Source organism: Mesitornis unicolor, unplaced genomic scaffold, assembly GCF_000695765.1.
Source record: "Mesitornis unicolor isolate BGI_N332 unplaced genomic scaffold, ASM69576v1 scaffold12242, whole genome shotgun sequence".
In the NCBI taxonomy this organism is placed as follows: Eukaryota; Metazoa; Chordata; class Aves; order Mesitornithiformes; family Mesitornithidae; genus Mesitornis; species Mesitornis unicolor.
In genome coordinates, this window is record NW_010169881.1 from 4,383 (window position 1) to 29,602 (window position 25,220).

General features: G+C 47.9%; 1 protein-coding gene across 1 annotated transcript in view; it reads right to left on the minus strand.

Annotated features, from left to right (window-relative positions):
* The window catches only part of SLC25A22 (solute carrier family 25 (mitochondrial carrier: glutamate), member 22), a 26,045-nt gene continuing 825 nt past the window's right edge, over positions 1–25,220 (minus strand). Inside the window, exons 2-9 of the mRNA XM_010179517.1 lie at positions 21,272–21,397; positions 18,665–18,720; positions 14,139–14,229; positions 5,332–5,450; positions 3,566–3,737; positions 2,613–2,767; positions 1,654–1,729; positions 1–154 (exon numbers count right to left, since the gene is read on the minus strand). Of these exons, the coding sequence (XP_010177819.1) occupies positions 1–154; positions 1,654–1,729; positions 2,613–2,767; positions 3,566–3,737; positions 5,332–5,450; positions 14,139–14,229; positions 18,665–18,720; positions 21,272–21,397 (949 nt within the window). The remainder of the gene's footprint in view (positions 155–1,653; positions 1,730–2,612; positions 2,768–3,565; positions 3,738–5,331; positions 5,451–14,138; positions 14,230–18,664; positions 18,721–21,271; positions 21,398–25,220) is intronic.

Genomic DNA, 25,220 nt, shown 5'->3' on the forward strand with positions numbered 1-25,220 from the left:
CTAGGCCCGGTGCTTGGGGAGCATGTCCAGCAGGAACTCCGCAATGCCGATGAAGTAGACGACTTGTGCAATGCCAAAGAGAGGAGCAATGACGAGGGCTCGGCAGTATGCTCCCTTCAGGAAGGCCATGGGCCCTTCCTTCTTCAAGATCTTCCTGGGGAGAAATGGCACAGGCAGGTAAGTGTCCATCCCACCCCTCCACCATGCCAGGAAAGCCTCTGGCCATGCCCTGGCTTTTTGCCTCCCTCCAGAAGCTAAACCCACGCAAGTGCTGTCACCTGGCACTGCCTCCACAGCAGACCATCCACCTTCACCCGTGTACTCTGCAAATGGCCATTAAAGAACGTGACCCATTCCTACATCTGGCCAGGAGCAAGAGCATCTGCCTAGACATACTAAGATAAGTAACATACATAAGCTAAGACAACCTCATGCTTGCATCAAGAGGCTCCTCTGTTCAGAAGTTGGAGCCAACGCCACCCTCAGTACAGGACACAGCCAGATGGCAAGAGACTTTGGCTACAACAGTAATACAGAAGCAGAGCACGTGTGTTTTGAAACTTCCTTCATGCTTGGAAGCAGCCAGACCACCATCTAGCAAAGGGTCAGAGGAGAGTGTGGCTGGGGACAGCCCACTCAGCCAGTGCTCCTCCAGCTGCTGTTCAGAGCCGTCTCAGGAGGGATACAAGACTTTATGCTGGAGGATTTTCAGACAACAGAGCCTTGGGATAGAAAAGCACAGCATTGCCTCCCTTTGTCAACATAAAATCCCAGTGTTATGCCTGTTTTGGTCAGGGCAGAAGGATTTAAATGCTATGTTTTCCTTCCTCAAAATAGGAAGAGGTTATCTTTTATATACCTCTGTATATACTGATGTCAGAAGGATAGTTAAAAATTTACAAGTAAAAACTTCTAGGCTGAGTGAGCATGATGGTCATGAACCAGGGTAACAAGAATGGAAGGCCCCTAAGATCAAGAATCAGAATGACCCTGAAGGTTAAAATGAGAAACAAGATACAGTAATTAAGAAAAGGACCTAAAGACAGTGACACTCCTGCCAACCTTTGTAGATAATGCTTCTTTGTGGTTTCTTTACATAAACCAGAGACAGATTTGGACAAGGATCAAGATGCAAGGTGTCTGCTACATAACCTTTAGTGATTTTACTACTAATGCTCACATCTCTAGGAGGAGATTTTACATGTAAATGTAGGACCACCTTAGTATAATGAATTAGCTAATTCATGAAGCATGTATACAAGGATTTCTGTGATGTAAAATCACATAACCAATCACATATCATTTCTTTGTTATTGTACTGTATATAACTGCTGCTGTTTGAGCTGTGTGCTGGATTTGCAATTTATTATCCAGCATCCATTTCTGCAAATTAAATAAAGCAAATATCTTGACTCTGTGTCAACTGACTCTGCACTGGCTGAAGAATCCTTATTTTCTGGGACAACAGATGAACAGTACATATCTGGTCATGTCTATGCATCTATCCACATAGATAGATAAAAGCACAGGCTCAGAGGGAACCTGAAAAGAGAAGATGCTGGTTGGGTCTAGAAGCTGTCCTGACTGCCTGGCAGCAGGCAGCAGCAGATGCCGTACACCTGATGTGGTGGCCTGCTTCACGAAGATTCTTACTTGGTGCAGTCCAGGATCCCTGAGTAGGTGTCCTCATTCACTCCTCTCTGCAAAGACTGCAGCCGCGTTTTGATCACTGGGGAGACAGAGAGAAGAGAGAGAGTGGTGAGCACTGGGCACGTAGCAGGCAAGAGCCACCCTGGGAGTAATGTCTTTGAAACACAGTCAAACAAGATCACCAAGAACACAGACCATCTTCAAATATTTATCAGCAACACGGGGGAAAACAAACCAATTTCTTTAAAAATGGATAAAATAAAAACACAGACACCCAAAAACTAAGCCCATCCTTGCACTGTGACCAAGGTTTCCAGGGCAGACTTAAGCTTTAAACACTTCCAAATTCAGGTATCTTTCTGCAAAGTGGGCATCGATTCTCAAATACTCAGCTCCCTCTGAAGAAGTATCTAAAATATACGATGCTTCTCTTACATTTCTTCACACCTTAAAGCAATGTTGGGGACAGAGGATTTACTTTCTGGTGTTTTTCACAGCAGAGAAATCGAGGCAGTATTTAAGGCAGATGCTGTGCAGCAGGAGAAAAGGCCACAAATCTGAGGCTCCCCCTGGTTGTCCATGACTGTATGCAAGTAAATCGTCTGCATACTATCACTCCACATGGAAACGTGCCTCTTCAGGGGCATGTTCACAGCCATTGCTGTGAAGGACGCCCAAAATGAATGGCACTCTTCCTGACTTACCTGGTGAGTACTGCCAACTTGTGTAAGCTGTGGCCAAAGGTATATAGCTCAGCTGAAAATGAGCTGGATATGAAGATGAGCTCTCGCCATCCGAGATGGAGGCAGCTCAGACAGCAGACCTCCCCTCCTGTACCTCCCTGGGTGCTCAGGCTGCCGAGAGGCTGGCACAGTCACCCTCCTCCTCACCTAGCCCACTCATGGGCCTCTGACTCCTGTTGCTTGGCACCAGGCCACCAACGCAGGCCACTTGGGACTCACCATCGCAAGGATTGACAGCCACCGCAGCCGTGCTGCCAGCCACACATCCGGAGAGAAAGGACACATAGAACGGAGCCTTGACATTGGGGTCTTTCTGGCCCAGCTTGTTCAGGTTTGCAAACAGTGGGAAGTAAACAATGGAGAATGGAACATCCCTGTCGTGGGGAGGGAGGAAGGCGAAGAAAGAAGAACAAGGATTAACAGAGTCACAACAGGACACCAACTCAGCAACAAAGGAAGGGCTGTGAGCATCACACGTTGGTGGCACAGCCATGAGCGCAACACAGACAATCCAGCTCTGCAAGTGCAATGCAGACAGCAACTGAAACCCAGGAGGGGCAAAACTGACTGCACAAACGACAACAGGCCCACAGGAGCAGCCCTGCAGAGCCAGTGGCCTCCCCTTGATTTTTCAACACTCAAACCAAAGACCCCAGCACATTCAGAGGTCAATTGTTTTGTCCGCTTTCATTAATTACAAGAGGTTCGCATCCTGCCCCTCATTCCACTGCTCATTGCTTTAGCTCTGCTTCTGTTAAAGGCAGAGGAGAGTCACTCTGTGAAAGCCCAGGTAAAGAGTGTCAGAGCAGGCACCAGTCCCTGCATTCAATGTGTTCCATGGACCAGAACCTATTTTGCCCCGGAGACTCAGGCTGACAGTTTTGTTTTGCTAGCTCACAAGGACTTCTCTGCAGAGTTAAAATATGGATCATGAGGGAGACAATAAACCTCCCAGAGAAAGCAGCAGAAATCAGGAACAGAAAAGCAGCCTTCCTCACTTCCCAGACCATCCCTTCTTTAACGTACAAAACTTGTGCATGGAAGCCAAACCAAATCAAACCCACACCCCTTGAAGCTAATACCCTCTTGCTGGCTCATCCCCTACATGGCTGGTGCTTTGGGTTCAAAACTGGGAACACTGGTCCCCTGTGCTCAAGCCCACGCCATCCTACCTTAGCAGCGTGGCTCCCAGGCCCTTGTAGAGTCCCGCGATGCCTTTGCTCCGTAGCAGCTCCCTTGTTATCTGTGTTGCAGTGGTGCGTGTTTCCACAGCTGGCTCTGCTGCCCCCGCCGCAGAGGAAGAGGAGAGCTGGGCCTGTGCTGCCATCAGTTTCTTCTGTGCCGCTGGGAAGGAGAAGAGAGCACTGGTCTGCAAGAAGCTCAACAGCAGCCTCTGGCTGCCTAGTGCCATGGCAGAGGGCAGATCTCCAGAAGCACCCCAACGTGCAGACTAAGGCCAGCCAGATGCTCTGCAAGCTTTTGCTCCCAATCTGCCCATTTCCCTCGGCCTGAGGCAACCCAGCTTGCCCCAGTCTCAAAGCTGGTTGCTGCCACACCACATCACTGTCTGCTGCAGTCTCCTACCAACTAGTTTTACCTAAGCAGGAGCAGCCTATCACACACTGCCTCCATGGAACAGAGAAAAGGAGCTGCCATGAACAGGCAGATGACAGTACCTGCTTCCAGCTATGTCCCCGAACTTCCAGTAGGACAAACTAAAGATGTTAATAAATGAGAGAGGTTCAACAGTTTTGTTCTTTGCTTCTGTCTTAGCTAACCTGGGGAGTTTCTCTGCTGCACCAGGTGTGCCACATTTACACACACAGCCTTTTCAAACTGATGCATTTCTGCTCTTTGGCCAGAAGACGGAGAACACATCAACCTGCAGGCAACGGTCTGGCGGCCACGGGCACACCACAGGTCTCTTGCCACACTGAGAACAGGCTGTTCACAGCAGCAAAAACCTCTTCTTAACCCTCAAACCATGGCTTAATTCCTTCAAACATTTTAAAATAATACATACAAAGAGGATAAGGTCTACATTAAAAACAGCAAGGAGAGGAAAAAAAAGTAAATCTGTGATTATTCAGGAACGCCACGTCAAAGGAGAGATTAAAGGACAAACCAGCCCATTTGCCAGGAAGGGCCAAAAATACGGCATCTAAGGGTGTCCTGCAGGCCTCCTGGGGAACGAGGTCATACCCCAGGCTGACCTCTGGGAAAGATTAAGGCGATAGCAAACAGCTCTTTCCCCCAGAGCCTCCACACCATACTCTGGTCTCTGTTTTCACCAGAAACACCCTGCAGTGTTCCAGCCAAAAGGCTCACACTCCCTTCTGCCTCTTGCTTGCCAGCTCCTGCACGCATTCTCTCCAGTGCACTGGGAGAATTTCATTTACTGTTTCAGCAGAGATAACTGCTGCCTTCGTCAGGACAAAATAAAGAGAGTAACAGGGGAGACAAGTCATTTAGAAAGGACACCAGCCCTTGGGAAGCTGTTAGCGAAGTGCTACGGAGAGGCAGAAGAAAGAGAACAGACATCAGAAAATATGGAGATGGAAGAACCACCACAAGAAAGGCACTGGATGATGCTAATCCCTTCTTGGGCGCACAGTAACTAACATCACTCACAAGCTGACCACCCAGTCATCTCTCCTGTCTCTCCAGCCACCATCAGTATTTGCTACTTCACTTTCCAAGTCTAATAGCTTTGAGCAAAAAATATCACCACTTTTTGTAATTGCAAGGGCCTCTGCAAAGCCAGGCGAGAAAAAGGGTGGGAGGAAATGAGCTGGGAAGAGGAGGAGAAATTTCTGCCACCTCTCTGACTGACCGGGGGGAAAGAAAGGGGTTTTCCTCCACTCATTCCCTCCCCCTCTACCTTGACAGCCTTTTCATCTCTGCCTGCTCAGGGCACAGGGACGAGAAGCCCACGTACCAATACGTCCCGCATCTTGCAGCTGGATTTTGAGCATCTCCATGGGAGTGGTGACTATCACCTGGCAGGTACCTGCGCCGCAGCCTGCCAGCATCTCCCTCAGTAGCGTCAGCTTTTTCCTGCCCAAAGAAAAGAGAGAAATAGTCAGGAGGTGGCCTGGAGTAACACTGGGGCAGCAGGGTGCAGGGGCTCAGAGCACACCTCTGATCCTGGGGGTTACAGTAGAGGCAGCCCATGGGATGAAGGAACCTGCTAGGCTCAGCATAGCCCAGGCTTGGCATCTCTGCCAGCATCACCTGATCTGGAGGAAGAGTCCCCTTTTGGCCCCAGAAACAGAACATCCAGAAAAAGTCACAAGCCCAGCCAGAACAGCCCCAGATGGGAACACGGAACCCTCTCCATCCCCACACAGTGAGCTGCAGCACTCTTCCAGCCTGGGATCATCCCCAGTCAGGGCACAGCCTTCAGAAAAGGTATTGCTGCAGAGGGCAGCAGAGGTCCTGAGCATTAAAAGGGACAAGCAGTTTTCCTTCTGCCAGTCTAGTCTTTAAAGACTGACAGCATTCCCACAAACAGACATCGCAGGGCAAGGAACAAAGGGGGAAAATAGAAGAGTTGCTGCTTTGGAATTCTCTGACAAAAGCAAAATAAACAAGCAGCGAACGTGAGAGTCAGGAAGGCAGCTCCTCTGCAGTTAGGAGATTTTTCACTTCACCAGCCTTCCCAAACCTCAAAAAGTAGCCTTTGCACTAAACTGGTCCTACCTGGGGAATAAGGGATGGGATGGACTCCCAGCACTGGAGCTTTGTGCATCCTCTGCACTAGAGAGTAGGGATTATCAGTGACATGTTTTTGCCTAGTAAAATGCAGCATTTCATAGCTCCCTTCATCCCAAAGCCATGAAGCAACTCAGTTAAGAGTAAAAAGAGGAACTCAGGCTGCAAATGCTCAGAAAGACTTGATTTTCAGCAACCAGTAAGTTTTCAACCTGTAAAAAAAAATCTCACCTCTTGACACTAGAAAAAACTGAGTGAATTAAGAAAAGAAGTGGCTCTGATCTGCTCTTTTCTAAAGAGGGGGGAAGCCCACAGCCAGAGGGAAACAGCCTCCTCTTTTTTCTGTTTTAAATGCAAGTACTATTTTTACTCCCCCAGCCCTGCTCGTGCAGCAGTACCACATCTTAACACACTCAAGGCAAGTTCCCATACTATGGGAAAAGCAATCCCACATTATATGCCCTATTCCCCTGTAAAACAAAGCCACACTTCCTTACTAGGGTTTCATCTGCACACACACACAGCACAGCTGCGGGGCTGCGGGTCAGCAAAGGAGTTTCAATGCCAACCCTACAGGAAAGGGAGGGGAGATGTGCCATAATCCTGCTGGCCCATCACGTCAGCTGGGCCAATTTCTCCACCTCTCATCTTCTCCAGGGAGGATATCAGCGCAGGGGATTAGAGGCACAGAGCCCCAGCAGAGATTACCAGTGACTAAATATAGAGCTCTCCTGTGAGGCTGAAAGGAGGAATATTTCAGTCTCCCCTTTCCAAATTCCCCACAGATGAGAAATTGCAAAGAACAATCCCTCCCACAGTTACCCACACAGGCACTGAAGCACGTGCAGTAAGGTTTCCTGCAGGCATGCAGGCACCAGGGTATACAAATTCAGAGATCCTCCCTGGTACTGACATCTGGAGGTGGCCAGCTGGCACCTCTTGAGTAGCCTGAAGCACGGCATCAGTCTGCGTGACTAGACAGTCAGCAGCAATGCTGCACAACGCCCGGCCTAGCCACAGGAGGAAGCAAACCACCCAAGGAAGCTGGCTGTCAGTCCCCCTCTGCAGCACATCAGGGCATCTCCCACTTGAGCAAGAGCTTTGGAGCACCTCTGTAGTACGTGTCTCCTGGTTTTCATCCAAGGCAATTGCTTTGATACCGAGGTGAAAAGATCAGGAAGATTTGCCCTACATGTTTGTCTGTGGACCATTATCCCAGCCAACAAAAGTCAGCCTGGTTTGATTGAACTCCATGGATCTACTATGCTAGTGTGACTCAGCAAAAAATTATGTGCATGGGTGTATTTTAGAGATGCTTTTGATGTACCTGTTTGACATCTAGAACAAGGGCTTTCAGCTTTTGGTTTGCATATCCTGAGAACTGGAGGGAGTCCAAGAAAGAAATAGTTTAAGAAAAGCAAATCTTTTGTCAGGAGGTTCAAAATGTTCCATACAGGTATCAAAATCCCTTTTCAAAACCTCACCAGTCTGCACATGAAAGGAGTTTCAAAATGGTTCATGTCCAGATGACAAAGGGGCTTACATATTTAAAGGCACCACAGGCCTTATCCTCAGTGATTTAAAAACTGGCACATCTCAACTAACTTGAAAAGCCGCAACATCATCAAGGATTTGGTCCTACAGACGCAGAAACCACCTTTTATCACAGCAAGAGGAAGTTAAATACAACACACACACACAGCAGCCCCAAACCCTGCACCAGCAGAAATCAGTCATTCCACTTTTTAACGGACGTGCAATTAATTAGTGGCAAATCAACAACGTCAAACGGGAAGGGAAGAAGATGCATGCTTGATCTAAATTACGAGTTTCAAACTAGAGCTGAAAACTAAGAAAGTCAAAAAAGCAGGAACCAGAGGCTTATGGAGGACTTTTCAAGAGCAACGTATCAGTCTAAAGTTAGGATCTTTGAAAACGTTGGTATATTGATGTCACATGGAAGCAAAGTAGGATTTTTTTCAAGCTTCTGAAAAATCTTGATAGTGTAGGAGTCGGCTCTGCTGGGGCAGGGACCAAAACCAGCCTTTCGGGAATAAGGGTGACAAGATTTCCAAAGACAGGAAATCTTTGGCCTAAAGAAACATCCATACAAAGCCATATTTGCTACCTGAAAGGATACTGTCTCCCATCCTGGGCATCACCTTCCTCCCTCATAAAACAACCTCTCCCTCTGCTCTGCCAACCGAACAGATCGTTTCCCGGGAGCTTCAAACCAGAGAGAGTCAGCTGCTTTCAAACAACTGAAATAGTGGGTCTTCAACATGGATTGGAGGACTAACATACAGAAGTTGTCCTTCAAAGGGAAGGCAACCCGTGTGCCACAGCCGCACCAGGACATGCACACAAACTGCTTAGCAGTATCTTTAACCCAACCCCCAATCCTCCAAGAGGGAACAACAAGCTATTGCAACCGCACTTCAGAAAAGCTGGAGCTATGATGCTGGAAAATTTAAAAGCAAGAAAGTTCCCATTCCAAGCTCCCTCTCACTTCTAGTGCCAGCTCAAAAATACCTCAGACAAGCAAAACAAAGCATTGATGTAGGACAGATCCACCTCAAAGTAACACCACCACATTGAACGTTGCTCTGGCAGATGTTACTCCAGGTACAGTATAACCTACCTCTGGCTGCAGGAGCTCCTGTTGTGTGCTTGGACTAAGTCAAGAGGAAGGTGACTGTGCCTGCACCCATTACATCAGGTTTGCCCTGGAGGAAGATCCCAAGTGTTTCATTCCAGTACAAAGGTCTTTGAAAGTGAACAACGGACAAAGCAACACATCTGGGCATGTTGAACACTGACACAACCCTTGTTTTGTCCCAACACACGCACCTGGAATGGAGACAAGGCCAATGCTCCTCTCGTGTATCCTGTGATTAAACAGCCCATCTCCAGCTCCCTCTAGATTAACAGTTGAAAATGCATTTACTTTCTGGCTGATCTTAGAATCATAGAATGGTTTTGGTTGGAAATGACCTTGAAGATCATTGATTCCAACCATCAATTCAGCCCTAAGTCCTTCACTAGACCATGTCCTCAAGCATGACATCAGCTCGTCTTTTAAAGATGTCCAGGGATGGTGACTCAACCACCTCCCTGCACAGCCTGTTCCAGTGCTTGACAACCCTTTCAGTAGAGAAATTCCTCCTAACATCCAACCTAAAGCTCCCCTGGCACAACTTGAGGCCATCACCCCTTGTCCTATCACGAGCTACCAGGGAAAAGACACCGACCCTCCCCTTGCTACAACCTCCTTTCAGGTAGCTGTAGTGGGCAAGACCTTCAACCCATTGTAACTCCCCGAGCCAATGTGTGCTAAATAAAAGAGTCCTGATGGGTTGGATGAGGGTTATCTGCACTAAAGTGTCTGTAGACACTTATCCACTGGACATCCAGCGGCTGCCTCGGCCCACAGGGGTTTCTGCCCAGAGAAAGACCAAAGCACAGCGTACGTGAGGTGACACAGCAGCTCACTACCAGAACTAGTAGCAGGATCGCTCCTTCCCAAATCAAGAGCCTAACTTCACAGCCAGTCTATAAGCATTTTGCAGCTCAAGGATCAACCAGGCCATGCAATGGCTACTAAAACAGATGTCATAGAAGAGATGGTCCAAGTACTTTATGGGAGCCTGAAAGAGAAGCAGATGAAGGAAGGAGCCCTGGGGACATGTATCAGCTTGGAAGGCAATGGACAACAAGCTCTAGTCTGCGTGAGAGAGAAGGAAAAGTACCTTGCTTGTCTCAGGATTACAGCTGGCTATCTCTCTTCTCTGACCAAAGCTACAAGGCAGGAAGAAGCAGAAAAGAAGAAAATCTGTTGGCATCAGCAAAAGACAATTAATGCAATCGTGCTGGTCTTCCTAGGAATCCAGGCTGCTAAGTCAGCAGCCTGCCAGCCTTTGCTCCAGAACAGCAAATAAAATGAAGGACAAGATTAAAGAGGACAGGAGATGTAAGGGAATAACACACCTTGGAAAAAAGAGCAGCAGTAAACTCATCCAGGGCCACTAGAAAGTTTTTACGAGCAAGAAATCACTTTTATAAGAAGCCATGAGATACTTTTTACTGGAGCCAAGGCAGGGTATTTAACCAAGAACCTGAAATAAACAACAAAACCTGCCAAACACATGCCAAACACAAGAGCTGCCTGGCACTTTGGAGATAAACATGAAACTTTGTAGGACACTTTAAAGGGACTGGTTTTTATGAATTGTTTCACACCGAAGTTCAAAGAGGATATAAGAAGTAGGCAATACTTAACTCTATCAAAGAGGGCTTCACACACACGGAGCATCCAAAAATCAACAATGTACTTTTAATGCATGCTGGTGTACTACTAATTTAAAACTGCTCTCTTAGCTTCATACCCAAGTGATTCACACTAAAGTGCTTCACTTAGCTCTAGTGACTCCTCTTTTCACATCCCCTGCTCTGGACAATGAAGCTGCTGTTATTGTAACAGCAGCTGTGACATCATGGGTCAACACATCCAGCTTCAGAAATTCTGAGGAAAAAAAATACCACAACTGTTTTCAGCTGCCTGAAGGTTGGAAGCTTCCTCTCTTACACACATCCTGTCTTCCCGACCTCCTCAGCTGTGTTGTCCAGTCAGCACAGAGTGCCACAGGAACAAGGACCTGCCTGAAGACTCTTCTGTGGGTTTTCTTTTCTGCTTCTTCTCCTGGGAGCTGCAGAGACCAAAACAATCACAGGACAAGGTTTGATCCTTATTTCCTCTCTCAATCACTGTCATGGAGTACTCTTCAGGTTTTTCAGTATCTTGGTTTTCTTCCTTTCATCCATGGCATAGCAAGAGGGTTTCTAGCACTCACACAACTCTTCCAGGTCACTTGTACCTAAATGACCAGAACAGCTTGGGAAGACAGTTTTGTTTCCTCATGAAACAAGAGGCTGTAGCAGTAGGCTGCCATAATGGTATCAACATCAAAACAGAAACAGAGAAGGGAACAGAAATCAAATCCCCTACTCTGTGAGCATATATCCATTCTGCACCAGAAGGAGGGGAAGAGCATTGTATGGGTCTGGAGTGCTTCCCCACCCCGAGCTAGTCCCAGGGTGGAGAAGGCTGCAGGAACACACATCTCCAGACCCAGGGAGATGCGTGTACTAACAAGGGCATGAGGTCCCACATGAGGTCCTGCTGCCCCAATACTCCACCTCCAGCAGCAACCAAGAGCATGGCTAGGGAAGAGGAAGTCTAGCACAAACCTGCAGTGATACATTCCCAAAATACTCTTCCTGCCTTTTGCAGCCAGGAGCTTCCTACGCCACAGGTGTTGCTTCAGTCTGGCCTTTCAAAAACAGGCTTTATGCCACGTTTTTTCCTAGCAGTTTGAAAGCAAGTTCATTTCAACACAATGTTTTTCAAAGGATTAGAAAAAAACAACAAACCACACTAAAAGTTGTGTAACTTGAGGCTATTTTGGGTCATGCTGGATTTGCCACACTCTTCCTGGTCCACACCTCCTTCTTCCACTTACACGGACACACTCAGCATATTTTAATCAGCAAATACAGATAGAATTTTATCAGACGAGGATCTCCAACTCATGTAACACATTTAAAGCAAGACAAGTACTAGAAGCTTAGCAACAAAGGCGTTCAATGTCAAATAGGCCTAGAAGATTTTCACAGCTCTCAGTCAGAAAAGCACCAGAGCACCCTTTGGGATTCTGGCCTAAGAGCACAGTACACTATGAAAGTAGAGCAGATAGTTTGACTTGTGCAAAGAGGACTTTGGTGGAGCTGAACCAAGATCTTGGTGGCTTGCATGCTCTATCCGCAGGCCTGGGATTTCGCTAGCGTGGAGGAAAAAGATCCCAGAGAAATCAGCGACCTTTCAGTTTCTAAGGGTCCTTATCCTCACTGATAATGTCATGGTTTTTTGCATCACCCTCTGCTCTCATTGCAGTAAGCAAGGTCACAGAATGCACCAGACTTTCCAGCTAGATCCCAGGTTCATAGCCTGTATCAGCCACAGCCAACCTGCAAAGTGTTTTCTTTCCCATCACCTCTTTGAGTGACATTTCTAGTTAGAAACACTTTAAATCATCTATCACAGCAGTATCAAGGCTCTCCCTCTCTGTCCAGCTCACACTGGCTATTCTCACAAGCAGAGCTGACCAGACTTCATTCATTCATGGTGGTTGAATGAGATGAGTGACCCCAACTCCACACGCTGCCTAGATCTTGTCACCTAACTGTGGCCTGACCTTTCTTTTCTCTAAAGGAATTAAAAATGCTTTGTGTCAAGAGACAAAGGCTCCCCATTACTTGACTGGTATCACGCACCTGCTACAGGTCACTGTAGTGCCAGTCCCATCGGTGCATGTTTTAGAAGGGCTTTTTAGGGTGTCCTACTTCTAGGAAAACTCTCAGTCAAGCACAGCACATCATCCACATCATGCACGGAGCAGCCAGAAAGCCAGAAGTCAAACTAGAAGAGGTCTGGGTGAAGATCTCAGTTGCTTGTGGAAACAGCTGCATCCCACATCCCACTTACCTAAACACCTGCTCAAAGGCTGCCTCAGCACTGAGAGGCAGAGATTCATCTGTCCCATGAGGGAGTCTTTACCTCTCACACTGCAGGAAATCTACTGACAGGCATGTCATGTTTTAGTGGTTGAAGCATCACAGCAGTGATTGCTCTCACAGAACACCAAATATATTGTAATGCTGGTCTGATTTCCTCCATGGGCCACTCTCTCAGTGGTGGTACAAGGCGTGGAAGTCATGGCAGCTTAGCACCCTTTTGTCTTCCCTGTACAACCCACTAAGCCCTCACTTATAGGTGGTGGCAAAGAGGTAGCTGTGTTCCTGCCCACTGCAGCACACCAGGGTCTGGCGTGTTGTGTGCTGCAGGGATCAGACCCACCACTTAGTAGAAGTAAGGAGCAATGAGGACATCATTACCTCCCACTGTCTGAGCAGAACACAGAAGAGACACTATTTGAAGAGATAGAAAATCACAAACAGCTGCAAGCCAATGAGTCACATGGACATATGGTAGCTGCTACTTTAAAAGACTCCAGAACAAAAAACTTAAGTACGTGAGAAAACTAAATCCTCAACCTGAGTCAGTCCACAATCTCCACTGAAGTTGGCTGCTGCAGATCAGTGGCTCAGTGAGACTGATGTGGTACGTTATAGGAAGTCGTTAAACCAATTAATTGAGGGAGAGCTTTACATTTTCAGTGAGGCTCCACTCCATCGCTGCTGATGGGAAGAGTCAGGATCATATCCCAAGCAGGCTGTTTTCTAACTACTGTCGCTGAGAATCAGAGACAGCACACTTCACTGGCTGTCTCTGGAGAAAGGTCTGTCTGAAGGGAGACACAAGCGTTCTCCAAATTGCAAGGAAATCTTGGTGAAAACAGCATTAAATATTTAGGGTCCAGTCCCTCTCAACTGCTCATCTAGCACCTTTTACTCACATTTCACATGAGGCAACCCCCACATGCAAGATAAACAGGTAACTTTGTTCCTTCAGCATTTATTTGCAGGTTAGCTGCTGGGCAATGCAAGTGCCCTTTGTCAATTCAGATTCATCAGCTCTCTAAAATTATTTTCAGGCTACAAAAGGACAAGAGAGATGCAAAGTCTGGGGTCTACAGAACTTGACTTGTCATCTGTTCAAGCCAGAAAGAGCTTGACAAGGGTCCTCCCAGCAGCTGTTTGAGCAGCGATCAGTGCCATAGGTTCCTCTCAAATATTTTGTCTACAAATTGTGGATCTGCTAACCTTGGCTTAGATCTAGGACTATTTTTAGAAGCTTGAATAAAAAGCAGTCATCCAGTGGAGTGCTTTTCACTTCCCATTTTAGATATTACATCCTTAGGCTGAATGTAATCACCTGCTGAGCAGTTCAAGGTCAACTCATATTTCAGCCATCACATCACCCCATTCCACCTCTGCACTGACATCTCACCAGACTTGTCCCAAGAGTTAGTGTCTTTTAAAGTTGAACGTGAAAGGTCTGCAGCCTCTACTCACCCATCCTTAGAGAGGTGATGCCGGAAGAAGTCATTGGCTGCCAGTTTGATAGCCTTTTCTGGTGTCACTAGAGTCAGGTTGACTGCAGCCCCTGGGCAAGAGAAAGGGGAAAAGGCCATTGGAGAACGAGAATAAAGGAACAGTTAACTGGATCTTTCAGGAATGTGTTGAACTCCTGCTCAAAACCAAGGACTGATGAAAGAGAGCTCCCAATGCACCAAAAGGGTTTAGAAACATGAAACACTACTGGAAATTAACAGAATTTCTGCCTCCCAACACCTTTGGCTTTTGAAACCATCCCCTGATGTGTTTCTACTCCATTTCCAATACGTTTTTCGTAATTTCTTTAGCCCTACTACCACCTCCCACCATGTACGCATGCATTCTCTTCTCTCATCCAATGATGCATCCCTATAAATCCAGAAGGATACAGATCAGACCTTCAAGAAAGGAATTACAAGTTGGATCAATAACCACTTCCAACCCATTTGCAAATACTTCGTGATGCTGAGAAGGAAAAGCATCCCACCCCACCTTTTTGCCAGTGTCTTTGCCCCACCACCACCAAAAGCAGAACAGTTTACTTACGAGGCAGCCCAGAAGAGGCAGAGCCACTGAGACCTGGACTCAACCAACCAACTGGCTCGCCTGCACAGAAGTCAGCCAGCTCTAGACCACCCCTTGGAGCTAAGCGGCTTCCCTTGTATATCACCACTGGGTGTCACTCTCAAACAGCCACCGTTCGAGTGGCTTTTTGTCCACCACAAGCTGCAGTGTGCAGAAATTCCCCTATGAACACTGTGGCAAGGCTTGCTGGGGGACCTGGGGTGGAAACAAGCCTTGGTACCCCCACCACTCGATGGAGCGCCCTTTTGTCAGGAGCAACAAACAGCAAATCCCTGTATTGTGCCTGCCACAATGAAAGGTCTGCGTGGCCTGGCTGGCTGCTGTGGGACATAGACACAGATATTACCACAACACAGCAGCCGGGAGGCAGCTTTCAAGCTGCCCTGGGGAAAATGGGGTGAGGGGAGGCCCAGTCCATTCTAAGCATACTGGCTTTTGCACCATTAGATTAATGCTCCAGAATATTCTTCTCTCTTTAAATGTTATGGCTCAAAAAGTCCTCCAGTGGGTGACTGCAAGCTCTCCCTGCCTGCACTGAAGCATGCTGAGCTCCAAAGCCCTCCAGAGGAGCTTCGCTCGAGACTTGCTAATGGCCTATGAACACCTCTGCAAGGACGAACACAAACACTGGGGTAAACCTTTTGCATTTATGCTCGCTCTAACATCAGTGCAAAGGGTTTACTGAAAGAAAGAAAACAAACTTCAGACCATTAAGCAAGAAGTACACTTCCACATGCTGACCTCCTCCAGAAACCATGAGGCATTCACAGCAATTTCTCCTTCAATTGCAAATAAAGCAGAAGGTAAAAACATACAATATACAGCCAAAAGTTAATGAACCTGGGATTTCTCCTACATCTTTGATATTTTCAGTAAAGCTGCTTAGCAGAGAATGGATAATCCCTGTCCTCAATAATCCATAACAGCTTCAATTCACCGGCGGAGGAGCAATTAGATACTTCAGCTGCTGGCTGTATGCTTTCCATGGTGTTTTCTACATAGTTCTTCCATTCTAGCTATGCCAATGACTGTTTCCCAAATCAAAGCTAACCCTAGCCTACAGGCAGCGCTACATGTACCAGAAGCAGTGACAGGCAAAAAGAATGCAAAAATAAATTGCAATTATTAAAAAATAGAAAGCATTTTGAAAAGAAGTACAGAAGCACTACAAAGAACTAAATCAAGTAGAGGCAAAACCAGTTGTTTGCCAACTGAACCTTGTAAGTGCCCTCCTCTCACCAAGCCTTGTGTTTTGTCATTAAAACACATTTCTCACAGAAGCCCTTATATACCACCAGCAACTCAGGTAACAGGGGGACTGAGTCACCTCCAGTGCGGCACTGGTGCACATGGGAGGTATCAGCAGAGGCCAGGGAAGGCTGCCACACTACCACAGCTAAACTGTAGCTGCTCTCCAAACACCATCAACAGCAAAGGGCACTTCCCCGGCCTGATCTAGGCCTTTGGCTCCCACCAGGTAGGCTAAAGGGCTGGCTTGCAAACAGCAGTGCAACTTTTCAGGACGCATGCTGGGATCTACAGGTGGCTTCTGGATGGACCATGGCGGGGAGCAGAGGCAGCACCTCTTCAAAATCCCCTTCTGCTAGTGTCCACATGGTCCAGGAGCCCACAGGCACCACAGATTCATTCACATCTGTGTCTGAAGGGAGCACACTGTCATTCCTGAGCACAGGCAGGCCTAGACAGCACCATCCAGCTTTGAGGCACTGCTGCTACCTAGATGTTACAGAAACAACATGAGAAAAAACTCCTCCTTTTCTTCCTCTCCCGAACAAATCCAAGAATCTCTAACTCTGGAGGAAGAACTCCAGGGAAATGTTGGGTCTGTCTTATAAATCACACTATTCAGAATAAGCAACTCATACAGAGCAAGGACTGCCTGCCCCCATGCAGCCCTTAAGAGATGATTCGTAGAAAAGCATCCTACAAGCTCAAGCCTCTCTCCTGCCCACACTGAGGAGATTTGATTCACATGTGGAGAAGACCTGAAGTCACACAGTGGGAATGGCTGTCCCCAAGCAGACTCTTTGTGTCCTCCAACAGAGGCCAAGTGCCTTACAGGGACAATGAACACGCTTGCAACTCCTCCATGGGGCACAGCAGCTGCCACTTCAGCACATTAACATATAATCCTCCCAATTTCAGCTTAAAGGCATAAAATAAGAGCTTGTGAGTCATGCAGCAACTTCTGCTGGGGAACTGTGACAGATTGAAGGAGCAACAACCAATCCCACCATCCGATTTCCATCTTCCCCTGTCTGCAAGCCTGAGTTCTCTTTATCTTCCCAGAAAATTACATTCTTCATGAATCTTGGATGCATTTTGCTCACCCATCCTCTCCCTGAGCAAGCTCCCCAGCAAGCAGCCTGCAATTGCATATTTACAGCCAAAGTTAAAGCAGGCTCTGTTCCTGGCTAGGAACACAAAAGCAGCCAGCTTCTGGGAAAAATCATGGGGGCGACACGTCACTGGTAGCATTGAAGATGGAGTTTGCCAGGGTTCCTCAGGGTTGTTTGTCTTGTTGCCTGCTCCCAGGAAAGCTGGCACAAAGCAGCCAATCCATCCCCAGCATCCACTCCACACCCCCGAAACGCCCACTAGCAAGTTGGGCAAGAGAGGCTGCCTCAACAGCCAGTGCCTGCTCCCAGGCCAGCCAGCCACGGCATCTGTTTCCTTAGGAGCTACGGAAGAAGTGGCAAGGGACACTACTGCTACCAGCAGCAAGGCGCCAGCATCTCTGGACTCCCGCTTGAGAAAACAAAGAGCAAGGACTCACCTAATCAAAACAGTATTTTATCCAGGCTTTATCAGTGAATGAGTGCCACAAAGAATGTTATCTGAATGCCTCAGAGATAAAAACTGCATATTCAGGCAATTGAATACCACTATATAAAATGAACCAGAGTTCAGCATCAACTAAGCCAGCTGGACTGTGCTGAAAGCCAAGAAGGTATTCCACACTTCCCTCTACTATGAGTAAAGTCAGAATTTGGCCTGCTGTTCCTCTCTCCTCAAAAATCCTTAAAAACTTTCAAGGATTTTGTGTTTAAACTAGAAAAGGTATAACGTCAACTCACTGCTGCAATGGACAGCCTGAGCCAAGGAGCCACAAGATTTCTAGCAGGTTAGCATATAACAAACAGCTTAAGCTCCACCATAAGCCAACCTCTGATTTTTCTTACCACCCCAAGTGAGTTTTTATTGGGGGCAGGTTTGTTTGTTTGGTTTTTAATTGGAGCTTGAACAAAGCATTCAGGTAGTTTTGGAGATAAGCTACCAACTAGATGAGACAGCAGCCTGACGATATTTGTGGTGGGGTTTGACATAAATTAAATCATCAGCCACAAAGATAGACACTTTAAGAGGTCTGGTACTGCCCCTTCACAAGTTACCAGCATTCAGGAATGCTTGACAGACAGCTAGTTTTGGAGATAAGCTACCAACCAGATGAGACAGCAGCCCGACGATATTTGTGGTGGGGTTTGACATAAATTTAATCATCAGCCACAAAGATAGACACTTCAAGAGGTCTGGTACTGCCCTTTCACAAGTTACCAGGCCCAAGCTAGGAAACACACATACAGTCCTGAAACAAAGTCCAGCAGCTTCGCTTAAACTGCCAGTAAAGATGAACTTCAGTAAATGGGAATGTTTAACACCAAAACAGCCATGGAGAAGATTCAAGCCCTTAGTGGTGGAGAGCTGAGCAGACATCCAGTGTAGAGGAGTTTATTTTCAGAAACAGCTGCACCTTTCAACATCTTAGGATATTGCTACATTATTGCTTTATAAACCAGAGATTCTGGCCTTTTCCTCCTGCTTATGAACCAGCGCTTCCAATGCAAAAGCTGCACGGTGCCAGACTAAGCTTTACTTACCTCTGTACATGCCAAAGTAGCCTTCCGACCGAATTGTTTTAATGAGGCAGTCAGACCTGCAAACAAAACAGAGATAAACCATGAGCTCAAAGGTGGGTGAGAGCAGAAGAAAAAACAAACACAAAACAAGTCTCAGAGTGGTTTTCATTTATGATCTGTCAGCAGAACCCTGAGCTGAGACGTGGCTCAGCCGCTGAATGCGCTATTGTCCAGGCCTGAGTCCAGTTTTAGCCCCTGATTCACAGGGGTTTTGAAACCCACAGCTCACCCCGCACATGCTGTCTGCTTTCTACAAACACAAAAGGGAAAAGCGTCACTGCAAGGGCTGTTTATCCAGGGTCCTCTGAGGCAAACACGCATGAGATGCTCTAACAAGCAGATCCCCATGCACATATTTTTAAATCCAGCTCTGGAAGGGAAATAAGGGGGGCCAAAGCCCCTAATGCTGACTTGCTTGACATACTCCATGAAATTCGACACAAGGCACATAAGCACTAGATGACCTGAACACTCAGTCATCTGTGACCTCCCATGAAGATAAAAAGCACTTCCTGTTAACACATCAGGTGCTGAGCACTCAGACTCTTGCCCTGGTGAGAGCATGGCAGGATGTCGCGGAAGTTTGCTCCAAGGGGAAAACAGTTGCCTTCTTTGTTTCAACAACATTCACTGCAAATGGGAAAACTGCCTAGAATGCCGGAATGGCTCAAAGCTTCTCAAAGGCACAGACAAACACCTAACAAATCCAGAGCCACAGTTCAGGAAGCCAGCAAAGATGCCCTGCCTGGGAGACCCTCCAGGTCCCTCTCCAGATCACGGCTGCATGAAGCCTGAGCATTGGCTGAAGCTTGTTTTGGGGTCTTTGGGAAGGGACAGGTACTTGCCATGGCCTCAGGGGAAGGAAGAGGTACACATGCATGCATATGTACGTAATTAAGGGGCAAAAGGCTCTTTTAAGTATCAATAAGAGAAGTGTAGCAGATGAAAACAAGAATAAATTTCTAAGACGTTTGGCAACACAAGGAATAAACTTCATCTCTGCTCTGTAGTAGTGCTGAGGTGGGAAAGAAGCAAACAGAGTTCTCTCAAGGGCTCTATTGCCCTGCTTGGGTCAAGACTGTTCTAGGCTGCCCCACATTATTTGTGAAGAGCTCCATCCTGCACTGCTGCCAGTTGCAGCAATGAATTTCCCCTCTCTGCTGAGGCTCCCCTCATCCTTTGGAACCACATCTTTCACACATCCCACCCCACCTCCAGCAGCTTGGACATGTCCATCTCATTCATAGAACCAGAGAATGCTTTGGGTTGGAAGGGACCTTAAAGATCATCCAGTCCAACCCCTGCCACGGGCAGGGACAGCTCCCACCAGTCTCCCCAACACATTTGCAAACCTTAGAAATCTCAGGGCACCTTTACCAGAGATGAGGTATCCTGGCACGCACTCTCAAGGGGAGCTTACAAATCCTCCATCCTGTCCAAACTCCTGTTGCTGTTGCCTATCAGGTCAGGGGAGAAGCAATCCTCACAGAGCAGAGGCAATCAGCAGGAGTGGCAGGAGCAGAGCACAACAAAAAGGAGAGGCAAGGCAAGACAGGAGGCCACATCCTGCTGGCACACAAATAATGGAGGAAGCAGAGAGTGCTGTAACTGCCAAGGGAAGCATCAGTCTGCCGTGGCACACCAGAGACTACAGCCTAAGCACATGTATAATTAGATGTCGTCAGTGAGAGCAAGTAGGCCCAGAGACTTGAACCATCACCACACAGAGCATTTCCTTCCTAATCCCACTCTGCCTCAAATTCTCCTGGGCAGAAAAGAAGAAAATAATGGTGAAGAGGAGCAGGGCACAGGTAACACTACTTTTGAACAAAGTGGCAGGAAGACAGGACACACGTCATCTGTCCCAGTCCCTTCTACTCCCTCAATGACTTTGACCAGTACTTCTGGAAAATGAAGGCCTGACTCTGGTTCCTAGGATAACGCATCCTGTGCTGAGTGTGGTATGCATTCCCACAGTAGGTACACAGCCCTAAGCATTCCACACAAAACCCAGGTGAATTTGGTGGGCTGGATACATTAATGCCTTCTTTTCCTACAGCCTGCAGCATTTTACTTCATTTGAACACAGGACTGCTGGGGTAACTACAAAAGGTCTGCATGCAGTGCTCTAGACTGGGAATGCACGACTGCTTCCCCTTTTTAAAACTGACACAGCAAAGGAAGGGATAGCAACATCCAGTATGAGAGTCATGGAAACAGAAGAGAGGCAGAAATTCTTTCATGCATCTGATTGTGGTCCAGCAGAGAACCAAATGGGGCTCCTTGTGTTTTGGTCCTGAGCCCTGACAGCAGTGAACACATTGCTCCCCAGCAAAGGATGCAAACAGATGTGCCCTCTGCATAGCTCTTGCCTGCTGGACTCAGCAGCCTGAATAGCTGCTTTATTTGTTTGCTCTGCTCTAGCACAACTTAGTTCAAGATTGTCCCCTGGGTTTCCTGGAGAGAGCCCAGTTTCTAGAAATGCTGCACTCATCTGAAAGAGGTAACAAAGTGGAAGGACTCCACAACAAAAGCCCCGGGGATGCTGCCTCTGCGGGCGGTACTCACATGCTGGTGTACATCCGCTGGCCATTCTGCTGGTTCTGCAGGCGAGTTTTTGCCAGGTCAATGGGAAATACACAGGTGACCCCGATCAGCCCAGCTATGCCTCCATTGATCAGCTTGGCAGGTAAACTGTAAGGGGACGAGATGCAGAGAAACAGATGTCTTAGCACTGGGATAAACAACAGGGGAGGGAAAGCAGAAAAAAACCCAACTCTTTTGTATGACCAGAGTTAACACATCACTGTGTGACAAGGCTGTTCCCACTCAGCATGAAGAGAGCTCTGCCTCAAGGCAAAGCTTGGCCCTTGCTGTACATAAAGGGAAGGAGGGGAAAGCAGTACATAGCATCAGGACAAACCACTGAGAAGTGAAAGGGAGGCAAACAGCTAAGTCACACATCACTAAGAACAAGAAAAAACCCTGTTCTCCAAGACCCAAACGTTCATGTTGTCCCTAGATGAGAAAAGGCAGAGTGCTGGACCGTCTACCACGTGGACAGGCTTCAGTTAAGGTCTGATGGCATCCAAGCCAGCAGGTTTACTGGCAAATGCTTTTCAGCACCGCAATCAGATACGCATCTAATGAGAGGTTCATGACATATCAGCTGCCACCATCGTGTGGGCCCATCAGAAGCACCCAGCTGGCAGCTGAGGAGCAAATGGCTGCAGCTACAGGAAAGTGTTTCCAGATCCACTGCCTGGGGCGAGGGGAACATGCACAAACCAGTAGCCTGGCGAAACCACCAGACTGGCAGCCTGCATGGCCACAGATGCACAGATGTGAGCTCATACCTCCTGGGGAAATCAAAACCTGGCTAGCTGCACGTGCTTTCAAAGCACAGGGCTTTTTCGGCTCACCTTTGTGCTTCCACAGGGAATTCTTGCAAGTGGTTCTGAGTGAAAGCCAGATCAGCCAAACGTGGGTTCCCAGCAAATTCAATTATGAAACATGTCCAGCACTTACATGCTTGATAAACCACTACACACAAAGTCTGTTTGAGTCAGCTCCCTCCAATAAAGCACACAATAAGGCTCCCTGAACACAGGATGTGTCAGATACTAAACTGATGGCTGACAGCTAGATTGCAGCTGGGTGAGCCAGTGAGGCTGAGTACCCCCACAGGGGGAGCAGGCATGCTGCCTTTCATGATGGTGACATTATGCTCTGGATAGGAGCACAGACCACATTACCCACTGGAAGCAACAAAGCTGAGACTGGCCATGGCACGGTGGGGGAAGCTCTGCAAAGGCAGCTCCCCTCAGCAGCACTGCAGAGCACACTACATTGAGGGGCAATTGCAGAGAGGATCATCAAGCAGCCATGCTGAAAGAGCTGCCTCTCAGCTCCAGGCTGAAGGGAAAGGCATGATATGGAGACTCAGGGTTTTGACCTGAAGTGCCCCTGGGGGAAGCAGGCAAAAGAGAGGGGGGCAAGTCTTTGCCCACAAGTGCTAAGCACAACCTTGACACTCCAGGAAATGTCCTTCAGCCTCTGCTCTCCTGCTGCTAGAGCTACTTCCTCCTCAACACCCGTACTGATATGACACACACGTGAAGCCCCAGGGCTGGTACAGCTGGAAGAAGAGGTGCCAAGGACAGGCAGACCTGAGCTCAGCCCACATCCCCAAACAAGACGGTGCCGACCAAGATTAAATCAAGCACAGTATGTCAGAGAGGCAGGCCCAAATCAGTGCATGAGCTCAGTGCAGGGTCAGACTGCAAGATCTCACCAGCTCGAGACTCTGTTGCCTCAGGGATCTTTGCACCACAGTCTGAGAAGGGAATAGATTTGCCTGCAAACTCCTACGTTCAACTTGTTCTCAGGACATGGGAAAATTTCAAACAGTAAGCTTCACATCATGGTGCTCGCCTTACTTAACCCATAGTCACGCTGAAAAAGGAGGTCAGAGACCAGATAAAAGCATATCAAGATGGACCACTGAGAATGAAGATGTTTTGAGACAGGATTACATCGGCCTCCCCAAACTCAGCTCCAAAGTCACTACTGCCAGGTCACAGACTACAAGGCACAACTGGTGCCCCTTTCCAGCCCCAGCACTGTCATTGCTTCTCTAACTGTCCCCAGAACACCCAGAGCAGGTAGACACTTGCCTCTCTCAACCTGTTCCAACAGTGAAATCATCACAAGGTTTCTACCAGGTGGGAGTGAGACAGACATGTGGCAAACATCTTGCCTTCTGGCATCGTAACTGCAAGACTCCCCAATTTCAGCAGACCCCAGCCATAGAGGGGAATAATCTGACATGCCCAAGCAAGCCAAAAATTTGGGCAAAATGTGCTGCAGAGAACCTCCTACTCCATCTGTGGGCAAGAAACCCTTGTTCAACAACCTCATCACACCCGAATCCAACCATCTGTGTTCCTCCATGTGCACTGCAGAGCGAGGCAGAGATAGACTATACAGCAGAACCTGCAAGACCCTGAGTGAGATCAAGTTCCACATGCACTGCTGCAGAAACAAAAGTACCCTTGATATCACCTTGCAGCAAACCACTACTGTGGATTTTAGTCTTTTGGTATCAATCTTGTTTTGCTAAGGAATGGCAGATGCATGCTGCAAGGGCAGAGGGGTTCAGTAGGTCCTCCAAGCTTAAACAGAACTCCTTGCCTTGGCTGCTTGTGGCTGCTGCAGACTTGTGGTAGCATAGATGGGAGGGACTACCTAAGTGGGAGAGGCGATGAATTTGGGGCACAGAGAAGAACTTGAGACAGAGGACACTGCACTTGAATCAAAAGCTATTTCCCTTGTGATCCCACTTTTCACCTCAGTGCTCTCTGCTCTCTCATGGGATGAGAGTCCATTGTGCCTGGTCTACCTGTCCTATTTAGCTTCTGCACAGCTTCTGCCTTTCACTACTTAGGTGTGCAGGGCTTAGTGAAACAGGGACAACACAAGCTAGCACACAAACAGGACATGGAGCTGTTGGAGCGGGTCCAGAGGAGGCCATGAAGATGATCAGAGGCTGGAGCACCTCCTTTACATGAACTGACTGAGAGAGTTGGGGTTGTTCAGCCTGGAGAAGAGAAGGCTCCAGAGGGACCTTATTGCAGCCTTCCAGTTCCTGAAGGGGTCCTACAGGAAAGCTGGGGAGGGACTTTTTACAAGGGCAGGTAGCGATAGAATGACGGGGAATGGTTTTAAGCTGGAAGAGGGGAGATTTAGACCAGATATTAGGAAGAAATTCTTTCCTGTGAGGGTGGTGAGGCACTGGCCCAGGTTGCCCAGGGAAGCTGTGGATGCCTCCTCCCTGGCAGTGTTCAAGGCCAGGTTGGACAGGGCTTTGGGCAGCCTGGGCTGGTGGGAGGTGTCCCTGCCCATGGACTGGGTGAGCTTTAAGGTCCCTTCCAACCCAAATCATTCTATGATTCTATAAAAATAAAGCCACTTGCTCAGTTTTACACAAGAAGGATAGAAAGGCACTCCAGTTCTCCTAGTTCTGCTCCTCAGCCCTCCTAACTCGTCCCTGTAGCCAGCAAGCTCCTGTTCACACTGCCAAGAGCACATCAGAGGGGCTGTGGAAGATTTTGGAGGATGCATCTCCCCTCCCAGACATCCGGTCGTTTTGCTCCACTGAGGCTATCAGGACTCCATGGAGTTGAATCTCAGTGTGTCCTTCATGGGTGTAAGAGAAGAGCGCTAAGCGCTCTCCAAATTGGGTAACTGATGATGGGCAAATCTAGGCACTCCACAATGCTGTCTTGTTATCAGCACAGCTCAGGACTGTTTTCATTTGCAGAAGGCAGGCATGCAGGAAGATACCCTGATCATTGCAAGTGCTGAGAAGGGTCACTCCTCTTGCCTGTAGCATTCAGGCATTGCTAAGTCCTGACCCTCTGTCACCAGGTTTCAATCACCCACTGACACCCCCTGTTCTGAGCTGGTAACCTGGAAAAGTAATGTTAGAAGAGAAGCACAAAAACCCCACAGGAAT